The sequence below is a fragment of the Eptatretus burgeri genome, chromosome 16 (assembly GCF_056783735.1).
Source record: "Eptatretus burgeri isolate ZD-2024b chromosome 16, Ebu_testis_v1, whole genome shotgun sequence".
NCBI lineage: Eukaryota > Metazoa > Chordata > Myxini > Myxiniformes > Myxinidae > Eptatretus > Eptatretus burgeri.
The window spans coordinates 10,492,088-10,503,462 of NC_140976.1; the positions used below are offsets into that span (position 1 = coordinate 10,492,088).

At 43.5% G+C, this 11,375-nt stretch overlaps 1 protein-coding gene across 3 annotated transcripts in view; it reads left to right on the top strand.

The window, feature by feature from the left end:
* The window catches only part of TMEM135 (transmembrane protein 135), a 45,941-nt gene extending 35,440 nt beyond the window's left edge, over window positions 1–10,501 (top strand). For 2 of the 3 annotated variants that reach the window (XM_085859445.1, XM_085859443.1), the window contains 10 exons: window positions 137–183; window positions 287–328; window positions 443–583; window positions 2,419–2,488; window positions 2,728–2,892; window positions 3,523–3,586; window positions 5,694–5,770; window positions 6,401–6,499; window positions 6,620–6,687; window positions 8,004–8,316. In XM_085859445.1, the coding sequence (XP_085715571.1) occupies window positions 137–183; window positions 287–328; window positions 443–583; window positions 2,419–2,488; window positions 2,728–2,892; window positions 3,523–3,586; window positions 5,694–5,770; window positions 6,401–6,499; window positions 6,620–6,687; window positions 8,004–8,115 (885 nt within the window). In that variant the 3' untranslated portion in view covers window positions 8,116–8,316. Of the gene's footprint in view, window positions 1–136; window positions 184–286; window positions 329–442; window positions 584–2,418; window positions 2,489–2,727; window positions 2,893–3,522; window positions 3,587–5,693; window positions 5,771–6,400; window positions 6,500–6,619; window positions 6,688–8,003; window positions 8,317–8,455 lie in introns of those variants that run through there. The other variant, XM_085859444.1, reaches the window with a different exon arrangement.
* Window positions 10,502–11,375: the final 874 nt, after the last annotated feature.

Genomic DNA, 11,375 nt, shown 5'->3' on the forward strand with positions numbered 1-11,375 from the left:
CATAGCACGCAAACTTATTAATTTTTTTTTTTAATTTGCACATCAGTTTGAGTTACACCTGCCTCAAATTTTTTTGAGAATATCACTTTATCTCTCTGAAGTGCATTAACTGCTCAGGTTTTCACCTTTTCCACAGGTTCTGCTGTTTTGCATCACTTCCTCTCTGTATCTGTATCTGTTCCGGTGAGGTTTGCGTTATTTCGTGATTTTAAAATTAGCTTTCCTTTTGTGTTTTTTACGATCAAATTCATAGTAACAATAATCCTGAAATTGTACATCTTTGCAGGTGCAAGGATGGACTGCAAGGTTTCACATTCTCAGCATTAAAGTAGGCGTCTTTGTTTTCAAGTTGCAGTGTGCTGGTTGCCTTGTACATGCATGTAGTCCAACTGTTCTGCTCTTTCTATTCATTTTTTCCCCCCTCGGTTATGGGATTGCACAGGTTCCTTGTAGGCCGAGAAGATGCCCACGATTTTGCTGTGCCACCACGTTCCACAGGAGCACAAGGCTATGGTGCACCGGAGAGGGATAAACCCAGGGTGCTGGTTCATCTGGAAAAGTTATATCGACAGGCTAAAGAGATGTACGTGCGTTAGATTTGGAGTTTACAAGGAACATCCATCTCTCTTTGTATATCGTTTTCTGGGTATCCATTCATGCAGTAATGTAAAAAGTTAGTGTAGTGCAGATGTCTATTTCATCCTTTGTTATGATAATTGATGGAGTACACACCTCATTGATTAATTTGCCTTTTTGAAAACTGTGATAATTGCTAATTATTTCCTGCCTATCTGAAGGATGAACGATGTATGAAGAGGGTGGAATTATCAGCTAATATATAAAGGTAGTTTTCCAAAGAGTCAGAGAGATAGATCATTGATGAACATTAGGAATATGACTGGGCCCAGAACACTTCCTTGGGGCAATCCATCCTTGACAGGGAAAACTGTGTTCTGAGGTGGAGAACTCGGGTGATTGAGGCCCACACGGTTAGCGACAGGGGAGGAGGCTTTGGGATGTTGCAAGACGGTGGTTTGGGGGGGGGCAGGGAGGCTTTGTGAGGGCATGTTGAGAAGGGAGGCTTTTAGGGGGCGGGTGAAGTGGAAGGTTTGAATAAGTGGGGTGCGGAGTGAGGTGAGAGGGAAACATTGAGAGGGTGGGGTAGGGAGGGATTCAGAAAGCTTTGAAAGGGTGGGATAACGGGGGAAGTGGGAAGAGGGGACATGAAGTGGAGGGATGCTGATTCGACATTCCAAAATTTGACAAACAACAAACAGAGCTAAAGATCAGTGTTCTGGGGCCAGTCCCAGATCATTGCCTTGGGGCACACTTGTTAAACCACTTTTGTGTTTAATCAACTTCCACAGTGAACGGGACTGGTGTTACCCCCCTTTAGTTGCATCCTGAACTTGGAACGGGACACACGTACTTTGCTCAAGTCACTGACAAAGATTTTATGACACTCACCATTTTACCAGAACCTTGGTCTTTGTCCTTTCCGAAAGACGATTCGATAATTCATCGCAGAAATGTTGAACCTTCATGGCCTTTGAAGCCAACAGGACCTTTAATGATAAAAAAATTATTTTTTGTATTTTGTAATAGTGGGTGTTTAGAACTATGGATGATAAAATTGTACGCATGTTTTTATTAATCTCCGCCATCGAAGATCAGAGGTTACTGTTTTCACCCCTTTCTGTTTGTTTGTGAACAGTATTACGGAAAAACTCCTCGACGGATTTCGACGAAACGTGGTGGGGGGATTAGGTATGGTCCAAGGATCATGCCATTAGATTTTGGACTTGGTCCAAAATCCAATATGGCCGCTATGGCGGCCATTTTGAAAAAATATTTGAATTTTATTTTTTTTGCATTTCTACATGTCTTAAGTGATTTCCAACCCCCCCCCCCCCCGCCCAAAAAAAAATTCTTAGAGAAAAAAAAATTTTGCAACTTTTTTTCAACAAAATTTCGATTTTTTTTTTTTGCATTTCTACATGTTATAAGTGATTTCCAACAAAAAACATGCCAAAATTATAATTGCGGCTGATTTTGGAACTTCAGGTGGATATACTCACGTAAAATCAATTTCTGTCTCAAGGAATCTAGTTATGATGAATTAATTGAGTATGTAAAAGTTAAAAGTAAAAGGGAAAGTTGCAAACTAAAACCCTGTGAGCACTGTTGACGTCAAATTGAATGAATAGGATATCAGGTTCACTTGAGTGACCGAGCAGTATTGGCGGCGGAGGTTTTGCACTCTACTGAGTGCTCCCCCTCTAGTTTTGAATGTTTTTTGTTTTTTCTTCTGAGGAGTAACTCATTTGAAAGTATCCATTGCACAGTTGGGTGTTGAAGTTCTCAGTATCAAACAGGATTAAGTTGTAATGTTTGACATCAATATTTCTCTGACCACAGAGCCCAAAGAGGCCCCCGGCACCGTTGCTGTCGGCATTACGATGAGAACTGCATTTTCTCAGCATTAAAAGTAAAGACCCATTGTATTGTACTTTAAATGACATTGCACAACATACGGATCACTGTGTGGTGTAAAGTACACATTGTTTGTCGATTTTTGAGTTTGTTATGCTGGATGTACATTATACATACAACACGTGGTTCTTCATCAGACATGAATGAATGCTGATTACTGTATCTCAAAGGTTCATCACTGCTTTGCCATGGGTATAAAGCCTGAAGTTTGTGCACTTTGGGTGCTTGTGGCAGGTGTTTGTGCGAATGTTTGGTGTTGGTTACATCATCCAATGTGGCTTGCACTTGCCTTCTGCCATGCGGCACTTCGTGAGACCATCGCGGCTTGCCTCTACACTGGTGCACCCTGAGAACTTACGTCTTGGAGCCTTTCTCGGTTCCTTCGCTTTCCTCTACAAGGTCCGGTTCTCAAAAAGGACATTACACGGTGTTTGAGATTCTAAACTACCTAAGTTGTACCTTTGAAAATATTGAGCCAAGCATTGCATTTAAACCTAAAAATAAGAAAGAAAACCACCAAAGCACCATTTTAGAAAGCCTGGTGTTGGCTTAGCGGTTAGGGTGGTGACTTGGGATCCTAGGGTCCTAAGTTCGAGCCCTGTTGGCCACTGAAGTAACACCAGGGGGTTAACTCAGCCTGTCATCCTTCCGAGGTTGGCAAAATGAGCACCAGTATACTGGTAATAGGGGCACTGCATCAGCGTCATAGCCATGCCCCTAACCAATGATGCAACCAGCAGCCAAAAAGGCAGCACACGGTGGGACCATTTTGGAACATTAAAACAATATGATGCCTTAAGCATACCGAACAATTGTGCTTTATCCAAAAGGTTCATTGGTCTGGACTCGAGAGTACGTGTTGTTGATTCAAGGTACGGTGCAGTTCATATAAAAAACATCTCTTCCCAACAAGGTGGTATAACTGGCTGTGTGATGGGTGCAAATGACCTGTGTTGTGCTTCAGGGCCGATACAGGTAACGTTTATTTTATTTTATTTTATTTTGACGATTTGGTTTTGTATGTTACAGGCGACAAGCTGCATTCTCAGGTGGACCCGAGATTGCGACGAGGAAGTACACGCTCTCCTCTCTGGTTTGTCCTATTCCCAGCACACTCCGTGTCACAAAAGCCATATTTACTTTCTCCTTCAAGTGAAGAACTTAACTGCTTAAAGATCATTTACAAATTAAAAAAAAAAGGAATTTGTAAGAATGATGCCTCGAAACGTATTGGATGTATTGCAAATGCAATTTTACTTTGCAGTCGTCATTATTTATAGTGGGCTTGTAGGTTTGACTTCCGGTTCGGGGATTTTTCCACGTGTTTGCCGAATCTGCCGCTGCCGCTTCAACCTCATTAAAGCAAAGTTTTCCTGTTATATATTCGTCCCTGTGTTGCTGTTATTTACAGTCCAATATTCCGTGTTAAACCATATCTTCTTGTGCTATATTTGTCAAATTCCATTTTGTGTTGTTTGAGGCCTACTTTAGCTGCTCCTCGGATAGCAACTGTGAAAACTGTGTCCCTTTTGTCTCCGTATTCCTCGTTTTACTTCTTTCTTCCAAAATATTTTTACTTCCATCTACTCAACATTCTCCTATTTCCCTTCCTCACTTCAAACCCCCCCCCCCAAAAAAAAAACCTAAATAACTTAATTTTTTTCACTCCACAACGATCTCATTCTGTTTAAACTTCCTTATACCTGTACTTCCTGCTTTTCTCAATACCTCCAAACTGAATCTTCATTCAACATATGCGCTTCTTCCTCCTTCCTTTAAAAGCATTTTGAAACATTTTAAAATGCTTCACTTTCCTAATCTCTCCATCAGGAGTACTCCACATGTTCGGCCTCTTCGCAACGATTATTTTTCAAAACTGGCTCTTGGCTCAGCGCTTGGTCTACCAACTCTACTCCCGCACCTACAGTCAGACCTTTCTCCGTGCCTTCAACAATAATTATCTCCCATCCCATGATTTTTATCTCTGTCCAATTTGGGAATTTCGAATCTGCATCCCTCCACTTAATGTCCCCTCGTTTCACTTCCCTTGTTATCGCACCCCTTCAAAGCTTCATGCCCCTCCCCCCCCTTTCTGCATCCTGCCTCACTCCACCCTTTCAATACCTCTGCCGCACCCCACCCATTCAAACCTTCCCCTCATCCCACCCCCTCAAAGCCTCCCTCTCACCATGCCTTCATAAAGCCTACCCTCCTAACCACCCCCCTCCCCGCCTTGCACCCATCCCAACGCCTCCTCCCTTGTCACTAACTGTGTGGACTTCAATCATCCGAGGTCTCCACTCCAATCTGACAGATCTCTCAATCCAGGCCCCTGCCGACAAACTGAACATCATCTGTTCAACAGAATTCTTCCTCCCACAGGACTCCTTAGTGTCTCTCCCTTCTTCCCACTTACTTCCTCTACTCTGGTCGTCAACATGTGGTTCGTGCATCCGTGCATGCGTCCGTGCATGTGTCCGTGATAGGTTTCCGTTACCGCGATAACTTAAGAATGACTGACGGGATCTAAGTCAAACTTGGTGCAAGTATGTATGATGATGTAAAGATGAACTGATTTGATTTTGTGGTCAAAAGGTCAAAGGTCAGAGGGATCATGTTCGGTAAAAATTATGGTACCGCACCAACTTAAGAACCAGTAATGGGATTTTAACCAAACATGGTACAAGTATACAGTATGATGCAAAGATGAACTGATTAGATAGTGGCATCAAGAGGTCAAAGGTCAGATTCTGTGATAGGTTTTCACTCCCGCACTAATTTAAGAATGGCGAAGGGATCCAAGTCAAACTTGGTGCAAGTATGTATCATGATGTATACGTAACCTGATTCGATTATGGGGTCAAGTGGTCAAAGGTCATGTCAAGTAAAGATGTGACATTTGAGAACAACTGAAGGGATTTAAATCACAGTTGGTACAAGTAGGCATAGTGATGTAATAATGAGGGCGGAGGCATATCTGTCGATATCGCGATGTCGAAGAGTGCCGTTCGAGTTTAAAAAGCTTTAATGTCGACGGAGGGTGAAGGTTGCTTTGAGCAGCAATAGAGCATTCAGAGTTAAGAGCGTTTGCTTTTTCTGCTGTGTATTTGCGATAAGTCTTTGTCATCAGGATGCATCTTTATTCGCCTGAAATTCGATGCTCATTTATGACTTGTGTTGTGCCCTCTGTTTATTCTCAGGCTTTGTGGCTGGTTTGTCCATGTTCTTCTACCAGAGTACTTCCATTTCCATGTACCTTGCTTCCAAGCTGGTAGAGGTAAGATGTTACCAAGCTCCACATCGTTCTCTTATTTCCTTTATTGTATTGGTCAAGCAGCGCAGCATACCTCAAATATCATGTAATATGAAATTATAATGCACAGTAATGCAAAACAAAATGGATTGTGATAAAGTGTTATTTCAGGATTTGTTGTTTCTGGTTTAACAATGACAGTTGTACAAAATGCAAGGCTAAAGGTATACACACTCACCTATAAGCTGTCGAGCCTGGGTTTGAATTTGGACCCAGCTATACACTGTCATCCTGGTGTTTCACAGGCAGGGTGATTCATCAATGTGTGTGCCGTCTCTCTGATGGACGTTAAACTGGGTGTCCCATCTGCCGGCATTATGTGGTGGACGGTAAATACCCTACGGTGTCGTTCATGAGGAGTAGGCGAGCTATCGCCGGCACAATGGCCAAATTCCAAATTCCTGCTCAAACTACTTTGTCGAGTGTCAGTCCGGGCAGCTGGTTTATGAACAGATTCGGGCCAAAAACTTCTCCCGGCCAACCCCACAAGAACCTGGGAATAATTGAAGCCGTTATAGAAGAAGAAGAAAAACAAGCAGTTGTGTGAAAGAAGAAGCAGGTGTGTCATTCTAATCGATCGTGTTCACTCTACAGACACTGTACTTCCGGGGTATAGAATCTGGCAAGCTCCCGTACGTGTCAAATGCCGACACTGTGATCTACGCCATCTCTACAGCCATCTGTTTCCATGCGGTGAGGGCATTGCTTGTGCTCATTGGCTCTTCCCTGTATTTTCAGCCAATTTGGTCTGTACCTGCGGGACATGCATGCGTCATGGTAAATGGCTCCTAATAAGACTCTTGTCTGCACCAGGCTATCCTGGAGGTCCATAATCTTCGTCCCAGCTACTGGAGATTTCTGCTGCGACTTACCAAAGGCCGGTGAGTCTTTGTAGGATTGACACTGGTTTTGGAAGCCTCTTGTTCCTCGCAAAAGCCCCTTCATTCCTTGTTCCTCCTCTGACAGTCTTGATTGTGTCACCTATGTTTGTGTGTGTGTGTGTGTGTGTGTGTGTGTGTGTGTGTGTGTGTGTGTGTGTGTGTGTGTGTGTGTGTGTGTGTGTGTGTGTGTGTGGGGGGGGGGGGTGGGGGGAAGCGACACTACGAGCCTTGGATCATGTAAAAAAGAAAAAAAAAATCATTTAATGAGATTCTCATAAAATTCTGATCGGATCTCACAAGACAAAATATGAGATTTGTCTTCACAAGAATGAGGCTCATCGAAAAGTCAGAATGTTTTGTGGTGGTGTAAATTTCATCTTAACTTAAATTTTTTTTATATTTAGTGAAGTTTCCAAGCTTGTTGGGGTGTGCCCCTCCCGAACGACCAAAAATAGTTGTGGACCACCATGTATGACTAACATAGTAACAAAATTATAACACAAGCAAGATGAACCACAGCGTTCCACAAGTGGTTGCTTCTAACACGTGGCGAGTTGCTGTGTGTGACGTCCTTTGGTAGTGCGGGGAGGCTAATGTTACTTTTTGCCCCGTGGACCTTTTGGTGTCCATCGACCACAGGTTGGGAACCACCGTGCTTTAGTGTCTAAGCTTGTGGACTAGCTGAACGACAGAGGGCAATTTGAGTGATAGGAAACAAACGTACATGGGATAAATGGAAGTTGATGAGGTGGTGGGTTGGGGGTATGAAGTTTGTGTTTGGTATCAGGTCAATGTGTTGAGAACAAACAGAGAGGGGTGGCAAGAGTAGAAAAGAGTGGTGAGTGATGGGGAATGACATGAGATTGTGATAAAGCAATCACCTTCAAGAAAAACAAGGAGCTGATACTCCACATTTTGGGTGGTATGAGGAATAGATCTATGTAATATGAAGCTAAATGTTCAACGGTTTTTGAAATATCACGTACACACAAGTACATGGATGGATGATCAGTCGGTCGGAGCTCATTTTAATGCCCCCCCGTTTCCGACCTTGTCGGATGGGGCAGGGGACAATAGGGAAGGTGAGTTTGTGGAGGCACACGTCTCGTTGTTACCAAATTTGATTGTGTTGCCATCCTTCTGAGATGTTTATTTTCTCGTCGATTTGTTTGTTTCATCCACTTTTGAAAGGACAGTCATGACCCTTCTCTCAAATAAATCCATAGACCAGGAAAATAAATTTTGCTTTTCATTGCAGTCAATTTTAGTCAGTCTGTGTTCCTTTGTGTTTTTATCTTTTCTTTCTTCTGTTCAAGGTTTGCTCTGATAAACCACAAAGCTCTGGATGTATTCGGGACGCACGCGTCACGTACATTTCCCACTTTTGAACCTGTCTTGGATCCACACCACACACGTAAGACTGCCTGAGCAAAGTGATGAAGCATTGAAGAGAATGCTGGATCTCACTCAGGTGGGGGTGGGAAATGGGTGGTGGGGGGAGCTTCTGCCAATTCAGGGGTAGTCTTGTGCTTTTTTGACACGATTTGCATTTCCCATTCCAATACCTCTCCTTACTGCGTTGCCAAAATGGAAAAATAATTTTTATGCACAATAAACTTGCAAATCATAGTGTCCTTTTGAGTTCCAGCAAAAAGTTGTACATTGTGTTTTTGTAAGCAGGTGAAGCTCATTGCCGTCCGTATAAGTGTTAATCATTTTAAATTAACATTTCTATCTTCGAATATTCAAATCTATTGGTTTTACTCAGTTTACGCTGGTTACATGTGGAGCTCTACGCACTCATCCTGAGCACCAAGTCGTCATCGCAGGATGTCACACATGAGCCTCACGTATGGAACTTTGCCTCTTGGATTATTGCAAAATGCACAGACTACGTACGAGTGAGTGTTGCATCTCGAGTGACTTACCGTTGGGGGAAGACACATGTGGTGCTTGATATGCTTTCAGCAATAACCATGAAGGCTCGAGCCGTGCTTTTTATTTTTTTGTGGGGATTTTTCATCGAGCCGTGTGTGCGTGCTAGATTTTTGGATCGAGCCGTGCGTGCTGGATTTTTCAACTTTGTTGTTACGACGGGGCTGCATTCATACCAGGACACCTACAATTCTCAACCTATTGCACTGAGAGTAACCATTGAGCAGTTCATGGGTTGTCGACGTACTAATAGGAAAAAAAATCATACTAATAGATCACTGCAGTGGTGTTGGTTGAGCAGGTAGTTTGTGCTTGCGTGGTGTACCATCGATTGAATAAACCAAAGTTTTTGAGCATTACATTTTCATAAGGATAAGGAAGACTGTGCAAATGGAGATCAGAGTAGAGCAGCACAGGGAAAATAGGGTAGGGGGACGATGTATGGGATGTTCACGCAGAGACAGCTGCTGGAGAAGAGGTTGGAGGTGCAAGGTGAAATGACATTGGGATTTGTGAACCTGCAGAAAGCCTACGACGCTGTCTCGAGAGAGATGACGGCATTGCCGGAAGCAGATGTTAGGTTGGTGGAAGGGATGTACAAGGGAATGAAGGGAAGTCTTGGTTGTCCTGTGATGTCTGAGGAGTTCAGCATGAACATCGGTTAGACGTAGGGAAGCACTCTCAGCGCACTCATGTTTATCATGGTGATGGAGCTGGAAGTAAGTAGGAATATAAATGTAAGGGTTATTTTGGGGAGGATGCTGTATGTGGACGATCTGGCAGCTGTGGTGGAGAGTGGGCGGTAGATGCAGGAAGTACTGGGGGAGTGGAAGGAGGCATTTGAGAAACATGGGCTGAAGAGGTGTATGGAGAAAACTGAGGTGATGTGGGTCGGGTAGAAGAGAAAATAAATGAATATCAGGTTAGAGGGGAAGGAGATCAGACAGGGAAATAGGTTTGAGTATCTGGGAGGAACAGTGACGGGGGTGGTAAGTTGGAGGTAGATGTGCGGAGGAGGATTCAGGTCGGTGCGAATGCATAGAGGAGGGTCGAGGGATTAATGGCAGACAGAAAGATATCAATAAAATTGAAAGGGAAGGTTTTGATGTCATGTGTAAGAGAGAGAGAGAGAGAGAGAGAGAGAGAGAGAGAGACACAGAGAGAGAGACACAGAGAGAGAGACACAGAGAGAGAGACACAGAGAGAGAGACACAGAGAGAGAGACACAGAGAGAGAGACACAGAGAGAGAGACACAGAGAGAGAGACACAGAGAGAGAGACACAGAGAGAGAGACACAGAGAGAGAGACACAGAGAGAGAGACACAGAGAGAGAGACAAAGACAACAGAGGCTGCAGGTTTATGAGAACAACTGGGTGAGGAGGATTGCATGAGTAAAGAGGGTGGATCGGAGGAGGATGGATGAACTGAGGGAGAAGATTGGTGTGCAGATGAGTTTGATGGGGACATTGGTGAAATGCCAAATGAGGTGATCTGGGCACTTGGTGCAGATGGAGGAAGAGAGAATGGCAAAAATTGCAGATAGGTTGAGGGAGCAAGGAAGGAGGAAAAGAGGTAAACCGTGGTTGAGATGGGATGATTGTGTGAGGAGGGATATCTGCAAGGTAGGGGTGGTTGGAGAGTGGAGAGAGTTGGCCAAGGACAGAGGAGATGGAGGAGTATCGTGGTCAAGGTATGGCAGAAGCTTGGTGCCAATGGACCTCACCCTTTATAAAGGGAATTGGAGAAGTAGAACAAATTTTGATTAATCCTTGTGGTCCAGTTCTCTGTGATTGTGATTCTTTATTCTTCTTCCTTTCAAAATGTCTGGGATTTGTGTTAACCTTGCGTGGAATTTAAAATAAATGTGCACCATTTGTGAGGATGTTTTGGTTTCTATTTTGTCGCAAAGCATCCAGGTTTTGTTGTTTGTCCCAACAGTGGCCTCTTGTTTTGGATCTATATAAATCTGTCGTTATTGGGTGTGTGTATCGGTTGTTTTGATAATCAGCACTTTTTCTTCTTCTTCTTCAAACTTTTAATCTTTATGTTCTCAATGTTCTAAGTAATAGGTGACTTTTGAAATGACGTATGAATGCTAAATGAGGCCTTTCACGCATGCGCTGTGTGTGTGTTTACACTGACTCGGTTCTGCTCACCGGACACTTTTAACCTGCCCTTCCTAGCATGACGTGTTTAATTCAAATCGTCTTTTAACCATAATTGTCAGCATTTACATGAAAGATGGGCAATTCCAAAATGGTTACCTATAATGGTTGTGTTCCTGAATGCAAATTAAACTCATGGAAATACAGGGGGTACGAGAAATATCCGTGGATGAGAGGAGTTGTGTTCATACCATTTCCTGTTCATATAATTAGCTAGCGGCAACCGTGGTTATAACACACACACACACACACACACACACACACACACACACACACACACACACACACACACACACACACACACACACACACACACACACACACTGCAAGATATCAACCTTCTGGATGAGTTGATCAGGAAGTTCTCTAGATCTTTCATTGTGTTGAGGCACACCCCTTTACCTCAGGTACGTTTCCAAGTATATTTGGCTTCTTTAAAAGTTTGGTGAGCCGTTTCATGGTACAATCTCTATCTGGCACATATGATACACGTCGAGGATGCTCCGTTGGACGTCGGCAGAGGGTGTTTCTGCGTACGCGTGCTGAGCAATCTGGGATGGATTACATCATTTCGAAAGTCACCTAT